Below are 18,422 nucleotides of genomic sequence, written 5' to 3'. Positions count from 1 at the left end.
GTCTCTAACCATGCTGTGCTAAGGTTCATTGCAGCCAGCTCTGGAATGCAGCCAGGACAGGATTCTTCCTATGTATCCAGGAAGAAATCCCCAGCAGTGCAGCACCCACCCTGGAAAAGAGGATGGCTTTGTGCTTGAGGCATTGCACCAGGATTCAGGGCAGCTGGGTTCATTCTTGCTCTACCATCAACTCCCTGGGGGAACCTAGGGCAAGTCCCATGTCATTGGCACCAGATTTCGTGTGCTCAGCTTCCAAAGGGACACTTATGGCCAGACATGCAAAAGAGCCCAGCTCCCAACACGCCATGCCCCTTCTGTTCCAGCAGGGGCATCCAGAGCAGTGTGGTAGGGATTACACCTCCTGGAGCAATGCCCAGCTGAAGAGGGATTCGGACAAGGTGAAGGCATATTAACGCCTTTCTGGAGTCTGGGGGACATGCCCTGTGTCCATTGCTACTGCACAAGCTATCAGTCCCTCCCACACCTTCCTACTCCCAGACCCCTGCTATACCCAGAGGCTAAAGTACCCCCAAAAAGCAGAGCCCCAGAGCCTTCCCAGACAATATCCTCTTCCCCAGCCCTACAGTACAGCCAACCCCCGCTTCCCTTGCCCCCGCTATCCATCAGCTAGGTGCCCTTGTAAAGCCGGCAGCTTAGAGTTCCTATTGTGCCAGCACTCAAGAATCACTTAGGAACCTCTTCTTCTGCCCTTGTTTCTCTGTGGCTCGGCTGCCATGTGTGACAGACTGGGTTACTTCCTTGGAAGCATGACTATTCTCTAAGTTAATCAGGCGGTAACAGGAGCCTATCACTGTTCTGGGACAGAAGGGGGTGGGGGAAGGAGACACTTCTGAAGAACAGGCATGTATGTAAACAGTAATGGGATATACAAATATTTGGAGAGTAGGGCTGGCCAGGAGTCAGCTGCTCACATGGGAACTTGCTGTCTCCCTACATGACAGGGAAGCCAAGACAGAGAGCAATTAGATCTCAGGACAACCACAGCTTTGGGTCCCAGAGGAGTGGGCCATAGGCCTGGCACTGAAGTGACCCTCCACCCCAAGATGTAGGGACAAGGAGGGGCAACAGGTGCACTGTACCATAAATCAGAAGGTAATTGCCATGTGTCAGCAGCAGGACTGCATCCTTCTCTGAAGCCTCCAGCATTGGCTGCTGAACTAGACAGACCATTCTCTCAGCACTCTGTGCAGCCATTGCTCTGCTCTAGAGAGCGAGCTAGGGAGGAAGGGTACTGACCCCACAGACCAGTCATCTGACCTAGTGCTTCTGGTCCTCACTCCCTGGCCACAGGTAGCACAGCCAATTCAGCGCTTACACAGATCAGGACTCTGGTTCCCAAATATCCAGAGATTACTTTAAAAAACAGGATTAAAAATAGTGAATGCTGAGGTCTGTTTTCCACCTGGCCTATGAGCCTATGGGGGCCAGGTTTTCAGGCTACCAGTCGCACTAGAAACTTCCCGTTAAAAAGACAAATCAGATTCTCACATAGCACTATGACTCCAGGAGTTGGGGCTTTAAGAAAAAGCACCAAATCCCATGAGACTTGTGACAAAGTTACAAGAGTTAGGAACACCATGAGCTCAAACAGTGGGAAACAATTTGCATCCTGCATGCCACAGTGACCACGTTGAACAGATCTGATACTGTAGCTCCTACATCCATGGAAATGACAATAACTAAGGTTAGAGTGTCCACAATGCCCCCCCACATTAGCAGTCAAAGTCCAGGGGACCCCAAAAGACTCATTTCTTCTAGGGTAAGAGTTCCCAGCCTGTTGGAGATACTTTACATCAGAAAGATGCAGGCATCTCCTGGGAGCAGAGGGAAGTGCTCGCTAGGCAGAAGGGCAGGTTGTGACTCAGCAACTCTGAGGAGAAGGAAGAGCAAGGAGGAAGAGGGGTGTGGCACGGAGGAGCCACAAAACTGTCCAACAGAACAGCAAGACCCAGCTCAGAAAGTTTAAACAAACAATACCAAGACTTATTTTAAATAAAGGCCAATAACAGCAAAGAATACCTTTAATAACATCACTCCAGCAGAGCCAGGCTCCTCTAGGTAACTCTTCCTCCAGCAGCCCTGAGAAACTGGCCTGCAGTTGCCAGTTTTATAGAGGGCTTCCTTACCCAGAACCCTTTGCAGGGAAGGGAAGTCCTGCCCCATTTCTCTGGGTGATTGACAGCCCATTCAGCCAATCAGCTCTCTTTTCCTCATTCCTAGTTCTGCAAAACTTTCACCCCTTCACAAGGGGTTCTGACACCCAATGCTATCTGGAGGGAGTGTTTTTAATTCCTGTGTGATCAATTGTGGATGAGGCTGGAATCAGAATGATCAAGCAAGAAGATAGATGGTCCTGTCCTGTCCCACCCTGCCTGCCCACCTGCCCTCCCCCTCGATGCAATGGGTCACATTCAGCCACAGGGCCTGGAGGCCAAGATCAGCTGGGAAGGTGCTTTCCTTCACCCCAGATCACTCACCTGGTGAGTGTCTGAGCACCCCCGGGTAGGAGGCAGAGGTGCTGGCACCCTCACTGTACATCCAGGACTGTCTAGGAGGCAAGGCAGCCTAGGGAGAAGGGCGAGCGGAGGAAGGAGCTAGCTAGATCCTGAAAGATCCCAGTGCGGGTTACTGGAGGGAAGCTGGCAGGGTGGGAGGAGGCAGAGGGGGAGCACTGTTGGCCGCAGCCTGCAGGAGAGATGGGTCCGGGGAACTGTCCCAGTCCCTGACTGAGGCACGCTTGCTGCTGGGTCAGAGCCTTCCTGTCCCTGCAGAGCGAAGGGCAGAGGCTGGGGTTAAACCTCTTGGAGTTATGGGCCCCCCACAATCAGATGCAACCAATGGCTTTAAGCCCCCCCTGCTCCCCGAATATGATAGAGACCAGGGACTGCTGGCCTTCATCCCTGTCCACCCAGATGTTCAGAATGCAGAGCCTGTGACACCTGGAACTGCCTATGCTGAGTTACGGGGCGGCCTCCCCAGCCGCTCTGTTCTTTGAGGCTGCCTTTGAAAGGGTCCCTCCTCAGTGCACCGCTGCATGGTTTTGATTTGCAGCTGCTTTTGCAACATATAAAACCAGCTGTGAACTCAAACCAGAACCGTAGAATACCAGGCGGCATCCTGTGCTGCTTTGGGGCATCCTGCAGCCCAGCCATTTGCAGCTCGGGCAGGCTGGGGTTGTAAGCGCTTCCCAGCGCAGGACGGGGAGATGAGAAGGCGACAGCTGTCCCTGCCCAGGATGGAAGGGCTCCTCTGCTCAGTCTGGCCACAGCAGGGGAGGGAGAGGGAACGGAGGGACAGAGGGCGGTGTGAGGAGCTGGGAACTCAGCTAGAGGTTTGCAGCCAGTGCCCTGCAGAACGCCAAGCTCGCCAGCAAGAGCAGGCACACTGGGCATGCCTGAGAAATGACCCTGAGAGGCAGGACAATCGGTGTCTTTTCTAGCTAATCCTCAATCTTCCCTCACATGGTGCGATTGTACATGCCCCCCTTTCCATCGGCTCTGCTCTCTGGCCTCTCCCCTTCCCAGCAGGGCCCAGCCCTTGTGCTTTCAGTCTGCGGCCTCCAGAGCAGTTCCGCTCTCAGCACCCTAACGCCCTTGGGTCTCTCCTCTGTCACGCTGTCCGTGGCATCCCTCTCAGGGGTTGGACTGTGCGCCCAGGTTACACTTCAAGCTCATACTCCCCAAGCCCGGCTTTGTGAGGTGAGGGATCTGCCGTGGGGAGAGCTCTGTGCAGGGATCTGCTGGAATCTGCCCCTGCTTTGTTCTTCCAGGGAACTCCTGTCTGCCAACAGGCCGCCCCCTTTATCTCCCTGTTCCTTCCAGGGACCTTAGACTCTGACCTCACCAGAGGGCAGCTCTAGTTCGAGCATATCCCAAACAGGACCCCAAGCTCTGTGCTCATCAGAGCCGCCCCCACCCACTGTCATCCCAGGGAGCTCCCTGGGTCCCTCTCTCAGAGCCGAGTTACACTGCTCCTCTTGTGCTCAGGGTCTCGGGGAACTGTCCAGCAAAGGAGCTCTGAACAGGCTGGTGCAAGTGCTGAATATTGACCAGCAAGGCTGCTGGATAGCCCCTGGGGACATCTCCCGTCTCCTCCAGCTCCCCCAGCAGAGGACGCACTAAGATCCATTACGCTTAGCAGTGCTCCCCACCGCCCACTCAAAGCCCGCCGTGCCGCACTGCTGCATTGCTTCCTGGACTCATTCACACCCACCCCCCATTAACAGCCTCTCCTTTGGGCCCAAGTCCCCTTGTTGCTTTTTAATGAGGTTACAAAATGACCGGGGGGCAAAATGAGCCGCTGGAGTTCTTCGAACAGCCAGGCAGCAGGACAGGGTCTTTGGGCCAGCAGCGCACTGCGGCCCGTGGATCCATGAACCCAGCCCGTTAGCCAGCGGGCAGAGTCCCTCGGAGGGGTAACACATGGGGGTGATTTGTTTCTCACTAGCCGCTACAGGGCCCAGTAAGATAGTGGGGGGCCTTTGTGCCAGGCGCTAAAAGACAGGCCTTGCCCCACAAGGCTTTCAGGAAGCATGACACAAGACAACAGGTGATCCCACAAATAAAAGAGGTGGGGGGGGCAGGTAAACTGTCCTAATTACCAAGCTGCCAAGACCCCAGCCAGGCAGGGGGTGGGCTGGCATGTGATGGGCAGGCATCCCGGCAGAGCGAGAGGTGAGGGGGCTTTGGGGTTGACAGCCCTCCAGGATTGTCCTGGAGACTCCAGGAATTAAAGATGAATAGTTCGTTAAAGATTATGTCTTGTGATGAAACCTCCAGGAATACGTCCACCCTAAATTGGTAACCCCAGGGGGCTAGCCTAGGAGCTTAGCAGCCGTTTGTTGGGACCGTGGGCGGAAGCATTTTGTCACTTGAGGGAGAAGTGGAGGTTGAGCGATAAAGACTGGCACAGCCAGGCTGACAGTTCCCCCCGGCTAGTGCAGTTGTCACCCCCTCATTGGCAACCACCTGGCTCTGCATGACCCCGCGCCCTGGCTCATGCCGTGCACTGCTCTTGCCGGGCAGCGTGATGGGGGACGAAATGCAAGCACTGCCAGCCAGCCCCCGGGGTGAGGTGCCCCACTCACGCTGTTCGGGCTTGCAAGCTAGCCGGGACCCTAGCAGTCCAAAGCAGCTAGCTCCAGGTCAGCCCGGGCATGGCCATGGGGCAGAAAAGGCAGGCGTGGGCAGCGCCAGCCAGCTGCCTGGTAAGGTAGGCTGCCTCATGCGGTAGGAAGATGGAGTCCAAGCAGTGCCCCCCTGGCAGTGGGCATAGCAGACGGGCGGAGCTGGGAGGAACTGGTGGCCTTCAGCCCTGTGAGTCTGTTTAGCCAGGTTCAGTTCAGGCCCTGCCTTTTCCCCGGCCTGTGGCCTTGGCCGCTTTGACGCCCGTGGGTTCAGCGCCCGGAGAAGCGTGGGGGGACAGAATGAGGCTACGGGGCCCTGTTGGAGGGGTCTCAGGGTGGGCCAAGCACACCTTGGGGTATGTTTCCTGCTCTCCTGGGGCTGCCTCTGCCCGAGCCCGGTGCACACCCTCACACCCGTCCCTCGCTCCCCCCGGCAGGCAGCAGAGAGGCGGCCTTCGTCTACGCCATCTCCTCAGCCGGGGTCGTCTACGCCATCACCCGGGCCTGCAGCCAAGGGGAGCTGAAAGCCTGCAGCTGCGACCCCCTCAAGCGCGGCCGCTCCAAGGACGAGCGAGGGGAGTTCGACTGGGGCGGCTGCAGCGACAACATCCACTACGGGATCAAGTTCGCCAAGGCCTTTGTGGACGCCAAGGAGAAGAAGGTGAAGGACGCCCGGGCGCTGATGAACCTGCACAACAACCGCTGCGGGAGGACGGTGAGTACCAGGGTCCAGGCCCGGGCCAGCGCCAGAGCCCGGTGAGTGCAGCCGGCCCAGGCCACAACCTTGGGGCAGGTTGCAGTCTGGATTCCTACCCTGAAGGGCGCCCCTGTTCCCGGCCTGGCGCCCAGCAGCCAGGGCTGTCGCCAAGCTGTGGGCACAGCTGGTCACACCCCCATGTGGGCTGAGCACCTAGGGACAGCATGGATCATGGGAACAGAGCAGCAGCTGCCCCAGGCCACTTGCTGCAGCCCTAGTCGTCCAAGGGTGCCTGGCAGGAAAGCAGCTTCCCTGCCTAGCTGGGGCATCTCCTCCCCAGCTGGGTGCTCTGGGGTATGATAGCTGCTGGCTGATTCCCAGCCAGAGGCACTAACTCTCCAGCCAGGGGAGGGGGGGACCCCGATCCAGCCCACACCTTCGCCCACCAGCCCCACTGGCAGGAATGCCCTTGCCTGCCTGGACTCCCCGCCTTGGCTGTTTGTAGCACAGCAGTGCTCATTTGTGGGGGGAAGGTAAGGGGGCTGGAACGGCACAATAGGGCCCCCGTGTTTGGGGTGATTCCCCATTTAACTGGGACTCTCTCAGAGGCAACCAGACTGGCCGTGGCCCCCACCCCCATGGCTGAGCTGCTTGCTTCCAAGCTCTTCTCTGCAGCAAAGAGCCCAGGCTTCTGCACAAGCAGCTGGGAACATGGAGGAGCAGCTAGCGCCAGGTCACCTAGCGCTGGGTCACCTGCCAGCTCCCTGCAGACTCTGGGGAGCAGATGGATCCTGTGGGCCACCAGGGCCTGCAGCCCTCCCTGCAGCCCCACTGGCCTCAAGGAAGGCTGATCCCCATGTGACATTCCCCAGGGTATAATCTGGACTGCTGAATAGCTGTGTCTCCTCAGTTCTCCACGCTGGGGTGCCTGTCACACTGCTTTACTGGTGAGCAGCCCCTCCTGGCCAGTTTACACACAGCCTCCAGCATGTCACTTGCTTCCAGCTGCACAGTACGAGTGAATTACATAGCGGAAGACCACCGACAGATTCCTGGCCCCAGCCTTGTCCCCCAGAAACGTGCATCTTGTACTGCTCAGCACACTGCTGAATAGTGCAAGCTCATAGAAAGTCCATCATTTCATCAATGGAACATGATATGCACCAACCTTGTGATCCCAAGTGGAGTTTCCCACACACTTTAATCCAAACACACTGGTTAAGATTAAGATAAATTTATTAACTACAGAAAGATAGATTGTAAGTGATTACAAGTGATGATTCATCAAAGTCAGGATTGGTTACAAAAGAAATAAGAGTAAAACACCAGCTAATACCTAACTTAACAAGCTAAGTGAACTGAAAGGCAAAAGGTTTTGTCTTGCCATACATTTACAGCAGTCTGTACCAGCTGAAAAGCCAGCCAGGACCACCGCTCTCCCAGTTCAATGATGCTTTCTTTGTCTTTCCAGCATTGCAGCTGCCATGAGTAGAGATGAGGGAGAGAGAGGTGATTTGAGGCCACTGTCACTCATTCTTACACCACTCTCCCCTCTGAGGATTACCCCCAGCTGGGGGCTGGTGCCAAGTAGTGTCTTGAGGACGTGAGTGTTGAACTGTCCCTGTGATGAAATGTAGATTTCTCGTTCACACCTTCCCTTGCTGGAGAATGGTCGCTGAACTAAGTGATAACCCAGGTGACTGTGTTGATACCTGTCTGGGTGTGCCAGTGTCCCTGAAGAACTGGTTTAAGTCGGCCTGTCTGACTCTGGAACATGTTACAGCAACGTTATACAGTAGAAACTGGTAACTTTACATACACAGCTGATACACACATTTTACCAGGACGATAATGTTCAGCAGATTACAACGTTTCAAATGATACCTAACAAGCCATACTTTGTACAAAATTTATCATAGTCTTGTAAAAATGGTGAACATAATACTATTGACCGTCACACCCCATTAGCACTGAAGTCGGGCCTGGGTCTGTGAAAGGGCATCCCCTTCTGGACAGAGCCTAACCTCTGACCTGTCCCCAGCCCATGAACTCAGTTTCATAAATGCTGAAAGCTTCCTTCTCTCAATCAGTCTTATCACTCCTCCCACCCCGATTCCAGGATAAATGGCCACAGGGCAAGATAACGAGCAGTACCACAGACCTGCTTTCAACTGAAGCTTTGTCTACAATGACAAGTGAACGACAAAACTTTTGTCATTCAGAGGCGTTGAAAAAAACCACACACCCGAAAGACAAAAGTTTTACCGATGCTTTATGAACAGTGCTTTGTCGGCTCTCCTGCCAACAACACTAACACTGCTCGTTGGGGGTGGAAATTGTTTGTCGGCACAAACAGCGGCTACATTGCGCACCTTTTAGCAGCATGGCTGTAGCAACACAGCTGTGTCGCTAAAAACTGCATAGTGTAGACATTGCCTGAGATGTGTCCTGTGCGTAAATCATGCCTGTGGCCTTTTGGTGTCAGAGGTGTTGCAAGGGGAGAGAGGTTTGTGGCATGGCAGAGACCTTCTGCCTTCAATCCCTGCTGCTCGGTTCCCTGGGGTGATCAGGGGGCTTCACAAAAGCCAGTCTTTCATGATTTTCCAAAGCCGCCCTTTGGCTCTTCTGAGAAGGCTCACAGAACTCCCTGCCTCTTCCCATGAGCTACCACCATCCCACGTGGGCACGAAACAGTGAGCAACTCCAGGAGGCTGAACGTCCGTGGCTGGGATCTGACTGACGTGAGTGCAATGGGCTGTCTTGGCCCTACCTTTTCCTCATGGCCTCTTTTCTCTCATAGGCTGTAAAGCGATTCCTGAAGCTGGAGTGTAAATGCCACGGAGTCAGCGGCTCCTGCACCCTAAGGACTTGTTGGTTGGCAATGTCAGATTTTCGGAAAACTGGGGATTACCTTAGGAAGAAATACAACGGGGCCATCCAGGTGACAATGAATCAGGATGGCACCGGCTTCACCGTGGCCAACAAGAACTTCAGGAAACCCACCAAAACAGACCTGGTGTACTTTGAGAACTCTCCTGATTACTGTGTGATGGACAAGTCAGCAGGTAAGAACCTGCCCCAACAGTTGTCTGCATGGCCGGTGCGGCGGGGAATCTAGCAAAACATCTCACACCCCCTTGTCAGGCCTGCAGCCTCCCACTAACCCAGGGTAGGACTCCCACAACCCATATTAAAGAGCAACCCACCCCTTGAACTATTCGTTCTCAGCCCAATTGTCAAATTTAGGCAGCGCAGGGCTATCTCACCTTGTTACCACTTAGAGAGACAAGATGGGTGAGGTCTTTTCTTTTATTGGACCAACTTCTGTTCTGAGAGAGACAAACTTTCGAGCCACAGAGAGCTCTTCTTTAGCCCAGAACTGTCTCTCTCCCCAGCAGAAGTTGGTCCAATAAAAGATATCACCTCCCCCACCTTGTCTCTCTAATATCGTGGAACCAACATGTTACAGCCACACTGCAGTTACTGCTTGGCATTTGGCTTGCATGTGTAGAGAGCTGCCTAGCAAAAAGTGAGGTTTGAACTGGGGCCGGGGCTGCAAGAGCAAGGCAGAATGTAGGGTAACCTACAGCACACGCTGTGCATTCTCTGCTATTCCATCTCTTTGTGGAAGGTGTCCAGGTTTCAGAGCCATATTTATTCCCTTCTCTCTGCCGTCAGAGGCCCCACAAAACCAGTGAGTTGCAAAACAGCCCCTGAGGGTGTTTACTGTGGAATTTCTCATGAGAAGAAAAAAATTAAAATAAAAAACCAAACATTATCTTCCCAGCCAGAAGAGTCTGTGATTGTGAAAGTGCAACTGGCAGACAGCTGCCACTTGGCCAGGCTGAGAAGCAAGGGATTATGGGAGCTGCCGTAGGTAGCACGAAGGACATGAAGGGGGCTGGCTCTGTGCTGTATGCCTGGGAAATCAGAGGTGCCTCAGGCAACAGGGCAGGGGAGGGCTTCAGCAAAATACCAGCTCAGTCGGCTGTGAATCTTGTCCCTTCCAAGCCTACAAACGTCCAGGTGTTAGGAAATGGTGAATGGCAGTTGTCAGGCTGCTGCTGAGAAGGAATCAGAAGAGCCCCACACAGGCAGCCCCGCTCTGGGAACCCCCCAGCCATTTGTAAGCCTGCTTATCGCTGGGTGTCACTCAATACTGAGCGAGGGGGTGGTGGCTACTTCTCCTCTGGGGCTTCCAGCCTAATGTACTAATCAGCTCGGAGTCCCAACAGCCGGGGGGGGAGCCAGCCCACTGGAGTTCGCCTTACTGGCCTCAGGAAACTCCTGTCAAACGTCCCTGTGCCTTTCCCCACGTTCTGCCACCCACCCACCACCAGGGCCCTTCACAGCACAGGACCCAGCTCTAACCAGCGCGGGTTTGATCTGGTTACCCTATATGCTCAAACAGTGCATTGAGGGCCCAGGAATATCAGGGAACCATCCCCCAGTATTACCAGGCAGCTGCTGCCCAACCGCTGCTGCCCACACCTGCCCTCCAAGGTATCAGCATGGTCCCTGGGCAGCAGCCCGCACTAGACGTGAGCAAGGGGCAGAAATGCTGCTGGGACAGAGATTTGCGTTGCACCGGTTTGTCTAGAATTTCACCTGCCCCAATTCTGGTGTATGTGATCGGAGACTCCCTAGGCCCTTCATGGACACACTGCTCCAGCACGCAGCCAGGCAGGGTGTGCACGAGCTGTTACTGCAGGCTTTTGAGTCACAGTAGCCACACCGCACGGGCTTGGGGTGACGTGCAGAGAAGCCCAAGTCGCTGCTACTCAGCTTCTGCGGCAAAACCACCGGTCTCCTGTGTGACGGTTCTGTCCACCAGGTCAAACAGCCCTGCCCGGCCATCGGCTTCCCTGGCAACTGGCACAGCTCCCCGGACCCAGCCGTGCAGTACCCAGGCAATCTGTGGGAGAGGAAAATAGCAATGAACAAACGGTTTCTACATTTAAATGAGCCACTCGCCCCACATTTATTCTGTGCCTCAGCAGCCCCGAGGTATTTCTACCTTCTAGTCCCTCCAGTCCCCTTAGAATCATAGAATCATAGAATATCAGGGTTGGAAGGGACCTCAGGAGATCATCTAGTCCAACCCCCTGCTCAAAGCAGGACCCATCCGCAATTAAATCATCCCAGCCAGGGCTTTGTCAAGCCTGACCTTAAAAACTTCTAAGGAAGGAGATTCTACCACCTCCCTAGGTAACGCATTCCAGTGTTTCACCACCCTCCTAGTGAAAAAGTTTTTCCTAATATCCAACCTAAACCTCCCCCACTGCAACTTGAGACCATTACTCCTTGTCCTGTCCTCTTCTACCACTGAGAATAGTCTAGAACCATCCTCTCTGGAACCACCTCTCAGGTAGTTGAAAGCAGGTATCAAATCCCCCCTCATTCTTCTCTTCTGCAGACTAAACAATCCCAGTTCCCTCAGCCTCTCCTCATAAGTCATGTGTTCCAGACCCCTAATCATTTTTGTTGCCCTTCGCTGGACTCTCTCCAATTTATCCACATCCTTCTTGTAGTGTGGGGCCCAAAACTGGACACAGTACTCCAGAAGAGGCCTCACCAATGTCGAATAGAGGGGGACGATCACGTCCCTCGGTCTGCTTGCTATGCCCCTACTTATACATTCCAAAATGCCATTGGCCTTCTTGGCAACAAGGGCACACTGCTGACTCATATCCAGCTTCTCGTCCACTGTCACCCCTAGGTCCTTTTCTGCAGAACTGCTGCCTAGCCATTCGGTCCCTAGTCTGTAGCTGTGCATTGGGTTCTTCCATCCTAAGAGCAGGACCCTGCACTTATCCTTACTGAACCTCATCAGGTTTCTTTTGGCCCAATCCTCCAATTTGTCTAGGTCCCTCTGTATCCTATCCCTGCCCTCCAGCGTATCTACCACTCCTCCCAGTTTAGTATCATCCGCAAATTTGCTGAGAGTGCAAACCACACCATCCTCCAGATCATTTATGAAGATATTGAACAAAACCGGCCCCAGGACCAACCCCTGGGGCACTCCACTTGACACCGGCTGCCAACTAGACATGGAGCCATTGATCACTACCCGTTGAGCCCGACAATCTGGCCAACTTTCTACCCACCTTATAGTGCATTCATCCAGCCCATACTTCTTTAACTTGCTGACAAGAATACTGTGGGAGACCGTGTCAAAAGCTTTGCTAAAGTCAAGAAACAATACATCTACTGCTTTCCCTTCATCCACAGAACCAGTAATCTCATCATAGAAGGCGATTAGATTAGTCAGGCATGACCTTCCCTTGGTGAATCCATGCTGGCTGTTCCTGATCACTTTCCTCTCATGCAAGTGCTTCAGGATTGATTCTTTGAGGACCTGCTCTATGATTTTTCCAGGGACTGAGGTGAGGCTGACTGGCCTGTAGTTCCCAGGATCCTCCTTCTTCCCTTTTTTAAAGATTGGCACTACATTAGCCTTTTTCCAGTCATCCGGAACTTCCCCCGTTCGCCACAAGTTCGCCTTGACCTCAGCCACCCCATCACACACACATGCAGACCCACGGCTGGCCTCTGCCCCACGTGGAGGGAGCCCAGCCATAGCTGCCGCCGTGTTGCAATCAAGCCAGCAGGGGGCGCGTACACCGGCGGAAAATTGGATGAACTGACAGGGCAGAAGTCGCTCACGACCAGTTTGTTGCTGCCTTTGGCACCTGGCAACCCCATGGAGCAGCACGAAGGTTTCAGTAAATACCAGGAACCCTCCTCCGGATGCAAAGCCGTGCTCCAATCAACCAAAACACACAATAAACCAACCACAAACTTTGCCACCCTGGTATAACCTTCACAGCCAGCCGGGGCCACTTCAGACATGCCTGTACTTTTAAACTCACAAAGAGGAGCAAAAGAGTCATCAAGCCAGGCCCAGGGCATATTCAGACCCGACTCTCTCATTCAGACACACACACACACACACACACACTTCTGACAAGCTAATATTAAAAATTTAATTGTCAATAGGGAAAAAAAACTTAAATTTTGTTGAATAATTTTTTTCACCATTTGGGGATTTTTTGGTCTGAATTTTTAATTTGTGAAAAAATTCTAAAAAGCAGCAAAAGAATTCAAAAACGTTTCACAATGACTCGTTTTCCAACTAGCTCTAAAAAGCCCTAACAACATAGCAAATTAAAACCAAATAGCCCGTGGTTTATTAATCATGCAACTGGAATTCCATTGCGATTGCAGCCATGCACGGCAGGGCTCTGCGGCTGGACTCGGCGGGTGCGTCTACACTGCAGCTGGAGCGAGACTCCTGGACCCGGATGACAGACACATACAAGCACTGGAGCTAGCTTGCTAAAAATAGCAGTGTGGATGTTGTGGCCCAGGCTGGAGCTCAGGCTCTCCAACCCGCCCGCATCCCTAGGCGTCAGAGTCCCAGCCACGGCTGTCTACACAGCTGTCTCTACAGTGCTAGCCCAAGTTTGTGGAGTCGGGGCAGGAGGCTCACTGCCAAGGGCTCCAAAATGCTGTGCAGACAACCTGCCAAGCTGGGCTGCAAGGCTCACCCCCAGCTACAGTGTAGACATGCCCTGACGTCCTGGCTGTGCCGTGCACCGTGAAGTCAGTCAGAAAAGAGACTCAAATGACTTGACTTTTCAGTCTTGCTTGTTTTGGGGGAGTTGTTTAAAACGTGTCCCAAATACTAAACCCACACACGGCACTAGTGTAATGCCAACAGTCCCCAGGAGATAGGATTGAACCTGGGACCTCTGGAGCTTAGTGCATGAATCTCTACTGCATGAGCTAAAGGCCAACTGGATGTTAGCTAAGGCTGTAGAGCAGACTCCTTTTATCTCTCTCACTAAGTGGGCTTGGTGCCAGTAGATGGGTCAAAACACCACATGCAGGAGGTGTGTGGGTTACACTATCCCCTTCCATCAGAGACTCGCAAAGCACTTTCCGCTGCACAAACATCAACCTGCATAGCAGGAAGTGACAAGAGCTGCTCAGGAAAGAATTCCCTCTCCTCCCCCAAGGGGAGAGGGTTTTGATAAAAAAATGAAACCCCCAAATCTAGCACAGTTTCAGTTTAATACCCAAAAGTTTGTTTGTTTTCAATGAAAACATGAACATTTGTCAAAAATAAAAGTTTTGAATGAAAAACTAACCATTCTTTTTGACAAAATTTCAACCCCCCTCTAGTAACTATTACCCTGTGTTACCGCAGTGGGAATCAAAGTAGAGAGGAGTGAAGTAACTTGCCCAAGGTTTTGCAGTGAATCAGAGGACAGAGCTGGAAACCCTGAAGTCCTGTCTCAGTTCTTTGCTCTTCCCACTAGACCTTGCTGCATCCGCCAATAGACTCATAGACTTTAAGGTCAGAAGGGACCATCATGATCATCTAGTCTGAGCTCCTGCACCTTGCAGGCCACCACACCTCGCCCGCTCCTGAAAGAGCTCCCTAGCCTCTGGCTGAGTCACTGATGTCCTCAAATCATGGTTTAAAGATTTCACGTTACAGAGAATTCACCATTTACCCTAGTTTAAACCTGCAAGTTTAAACTAGTCCTATCTAAACTCTGTCTCCATTTCAGAGGCTGGGAGTCAGCCGGTCTGGCTGACCGTTACACTGGTGTTAATCCAGAGTAACCCCATTCATTTGCACCAGGGCAAAGCTAAGCAAAATCTTCCAAAGCGATCTTCAGTCACTCAAAGTCTCCCTTACCTACCTAGACCATTGCAGAGAGCAATGAACAAACCTTTCAATGGGGTTTTCAGAGCAGCACCAGGCCCCGATCCTTGTTTTTTTCTTTGCGTGACCAGAGAAGCCAGTTCACTGGCAGCTGCAACAGCTTTGCAAAGGCCGTTAGCCCTGGAGAGGACCTCACAACTGGAGTGAGACATTTCCACTTCTAAATCGGGGTTGGCCAGGGCCACTTAACTGGACACTCAAGCCAGCTGTCTGCTGATGGCTTGGTACAGGTCCCAGGTCCAGTAGCTTCCTGCTGTGTATAAACCTTTGCTCCTAGTAACTCAGCCTCTCCAGCCATCATACAGGATAATTAAACCAGAAGTGAAGGGAATTTGACATGCGCTAGTGGGGAGAGCTCAAGGGAGGGCTGCTGTGTGTTCCATCCAGCTCCAACTAACTCACCCCAGGGGAGACAGGACCAGGCACAGCGAGAGAGCAAACCCAGGGAATGCAGAGCCAAACAGCAAAGACGAGAGGGGGGTGAGGGGGATAGCCGTGGCCTGTACCTGGCTCAGAGAACAGATTAGTGCATGGACAGAGGGTGGGCTGGGGTGGGCAGGGAAGATTAGCAAATCTGAGGGGATGTTTAATAGGAGAGTTTCAGCCATTTTAGGAGGTTGCTTCCAAATCTCCACCTCTCACACACTAGGAGCTGCCACGAGGGTCTGGCTTCCCAGCCCTTCTGGCTGATGAGCTGGTGCAGCTGGAAGGCTCTGGGCTAGGAAAGGCAGCTGGGAAATCACCCCGGGTATGCAGCGCTTTCCAAACAAGCAGCGGCGAGCCTGAGCCCAGGGCTAGCCCTGGTTGTGCACACAGGTAGACGTGCGAGGAAGATCCCCAGGGCAGCAGGAGGGGCTAAGGTAGCAGAGGCTCTCCGTGTTGTTTAAAGCATGCATGACTGGGTATTTCCCTGCTGCTGTTAAGGGGGCTTAGCTGATCCCATTTAGGTCCATGCATGCAGAGGCCCTCATGTGTGGGAACCAATTCCCCATTTCCCTGCGCCTGGTGCAGTAATTTACACCAGTGGAGAGTGAGTGTGGAATGGCACCATGCCAACGTGGCAGTGGTTCCCACCCATGTTGCACTGGTCTAATCATCAGCCTGAGGTGCAGGATCACGGGGAATTGGGTCCCAATGATTCCTGAGCACTAGCCAGTAGATGCCACGCTTGTGCTTTTGTTTATGGGCTTAACACAGGATCCGGGACTTCAAGGCAGGCCACTTCGTATGACCAGGCTCTACCATGGGGGCCAGTTCTCAGAGCAGCTTGGGGCAAAGTGTCTCTATTTCTGAACCCATCTGCCCTGTGAGTTATGAGCCACAGGATACAAATGAAACATGGTTCAAGGATGTGGTTGGTTGAAAATTCATCCAGAAAATTGTGCTCTGCATTGCATAGAAAGATGCCAGGGCTGTTGTGTAAGGAGTCACGTCCTCTCTGGGCGAGGGAGCTGAATGCTAAGGCAGAAAGACAATTCGTCCATAGATCTGTAAACTTACTGCTGTTAACCCACAAGGCACAGTGCAATCCCTGCACCCAAGAACCTACCATGTAAAGCCAGTAAATTAGGAGCTCATACACTGCTAAAACAGCATGTGTTTAAACTCAGTCTCTCCAACTTATATTGCAGTAGGGCCTAGTGGCCCCCCAATCCTGACCTGGTCCCATCATGCGAGGGGCTGTTCAGACAGAGAACAAAACAGGCAGGCCCTGGCCCACAGACCTTACAGTCTGGATGGACAGTAGTTGGTTGCAGAGAGCCCCTGATAGCAATGGGTGGGACATCCTCCCAAGAACTATGCAAGGGGCCACCATGGAGCATTTTCATTCATGGCGAGATTGAGCAGGGACAGTGTAATGAACCCTTGCTTCCTTCCCACAGGCTCCCTGGGGACGGCGGGTCGCGTGTGCCATAAGCTGTCACGTGGGACTGACGGCTGTGAGGTTATGTGCTGTGGCCGGGGCTATGACACCACCCGCGTCACGCGTATCACCAAGTGCGAGTGCAAATTCCACTGGTGCTGCGCCGTGCGCTGCAAGGAGTGCGAGGACACCGTTGATGTGCACACGTGCAAAGCACCGAAGCGGGCCGAGTGGTTAGACCAGACGTGAGGAGACGGGAAGCAGAGAGGGAAAAACAAAGTCAGGCACGACCTGTGCTCCATGGGCCATGGCATTCCGGGAGCTGCAGTTCAGCTGCATGGCTTTTATTTAATTAATTGTGCAAAGCACTAATGACAGGACTACATTTCCCAGGAGATACCGTGGACCCTTCCAACTTGCTCAGCAAAACTATCCCCTTCCCTAGAAGGAGTCTGCAATCATTGCGTAAACTGTGAAGCTTCCTCTGCCCATTGTCATCCTGCAAAAGGTCAGCGCAGCTGCTTACGAACTTGAGACCGATCATCGGAATGTGAGTGACTGGTCCCTGTGTGTCCCTAAAGAATTTTGTTGCTATAAATTAAATTTCACCAGAAAACCAAAAAAAAAAAACCCAAACCACCATCACCAACCTAGAGCGAACAATGAAATCCTTGCAGAAAGCTCTCTCTCTTTGCTTTGTTTTTAGCAAGGCCCAAGGAAGGATGTTGCAAAGCCTAAGGAAGCTCGATGGTCTCAAACAGACCCAGCATGTTAATGCACGGCTGCACTATAGACATAAGATGACAAGAGCAACTCTTTGTAAGTGGACTTTTCTTCCACTCCTCAATGAAGATGACAGGCAGAGTTGCAAATTGTCACCCAAAATCTGAATAACTGCTAAAGGAAAAAAATATCCATCGAGTGAGAAAGAAAGAGAGCAAAGAGTCTGTGAAGATACTGGTAGGTGTTAAAGTAAACTAATATAACAGTGGCTCTTTGTAAAACTCATTGTATGTTGTGTATACTGCTTTATTATTTTAAGATAAAATTCATTATAAACTTATATCAGAAACCAGCGCTCTTTGCTTTGTGCATTACTACACATGTGACTGGGAGCAAGAGCTTCTCTGCACAGTCTCCAGTACAGAAACCAACCTGCTTCCCCACTCTGCTTAAAGCCTGGTGCCGTCTTCCAGTGAGATTTCCACTGAAATGATCATTCTTGGTTTTCCGTGAAGATCGTCAGCATGCCAGACATGTCCCACCAGAACAGACCAATGGTTCATATACTCCAGCCTCCTGTCCCTACTGCTGGCTGCCTCATGGGCAGGCAGGTCTCTGTGTAAGCCGCCTGACTGCACAGTGTACTAGGTTAGCCTCCAGAGTTTCGCTGAGTTGCTAAAACTTCCACATTATTGACCAGAATTGAAGTTGATAGAAAAAAATATTTGTTAGCACCCCACACACACTACCCCTGGCCCCCCACCACCGCAGGCCCTAAATTAGGTCTGGTCTACACACAGAAATTGCACCAACTACCATTTCTGAATGAGTATAGTTCAGTCAGCTCAGCTCAGTCAGCTCTCCATTTGGTTTAAGGGTGCTTTACATTGATTTGTTAGCCACTCTGAACTGGTTTAAGACTTTCCTAACCAGCAGGTCACACCAATTTTACTAAATTGGTTCAGAAACGGATTTAGCTAACCCAGTGTAATGTTTGCATATAGACTGACTGGGCCACTATTTGTGGTGGGCAGTATTGTGCCGTAGGAGTTAACTGTAATATAGAAAAGGAGTACTTGTGGCACCTTAGAGACTAACCAATTTATTTGAGCATGAGCTTTCGTGAGCTACAGCTCACTTCATGGTATGCATCCGATGAAGTGAGCTGTAGCTCACGAAAGCTCATGCTCAAATAAATTGGTTAGTCTCTAAGGTGCCAAAAGTCCTCCTTTTCTTTTTGCGAATACAGACTAAC

At 52.4% G+C, this 18,422-nt stretch overlaps 1 protein-coding gene across 1 annotated transcript in view; it reads left to right on the top strand.

Moving 5' to 3' along the window:
* WNT2B (Wnt family member 2B) overlaps positions 1-17,466 on the top strand; it is a 42,830-nt gene extending 25,364 nt beyond the window's left edge. The window contains exons 3-5 of the mRNA XM_073319951.1: positions 5,584-5,861; positions 8,644-8,908; positions 16,464-17,466. Of these exons, the coding sequence (XP_073176052.1) occupies positions 5,584-5,861; positions 8,644-8,908; positions 16,464-16,693 (773 nt within the window). The 3' untranslated portion in view covers positions 16,694-17,466. The remainder of the gene's footprint in view (positions 1-5,583; positions 5,862-8,643; positions 8,909-16,463) is intronic.
* Positions 17,467-18,422: the final 956 nt, after the last annotated feature.

This window comes from Lepidochelys kempii, chromosome 21, assembly GCF_965140265.1.
Source record: "Lepidochelys kempii isolate rLepKem1 chromosome 21, rLepKem1.hap2, whole genome shotgun sequence".
Taxonomy (NCBI): Eukaryota; Metazoa; Chordata; order Testudines; family Cheloniidae; genus Lepidochelys; species Lepidochelys kempii.
Note: the sequence above shows the minus strand (reverse complement) of the source record. Positions and strands in the feature narration are given on the sequence as shown.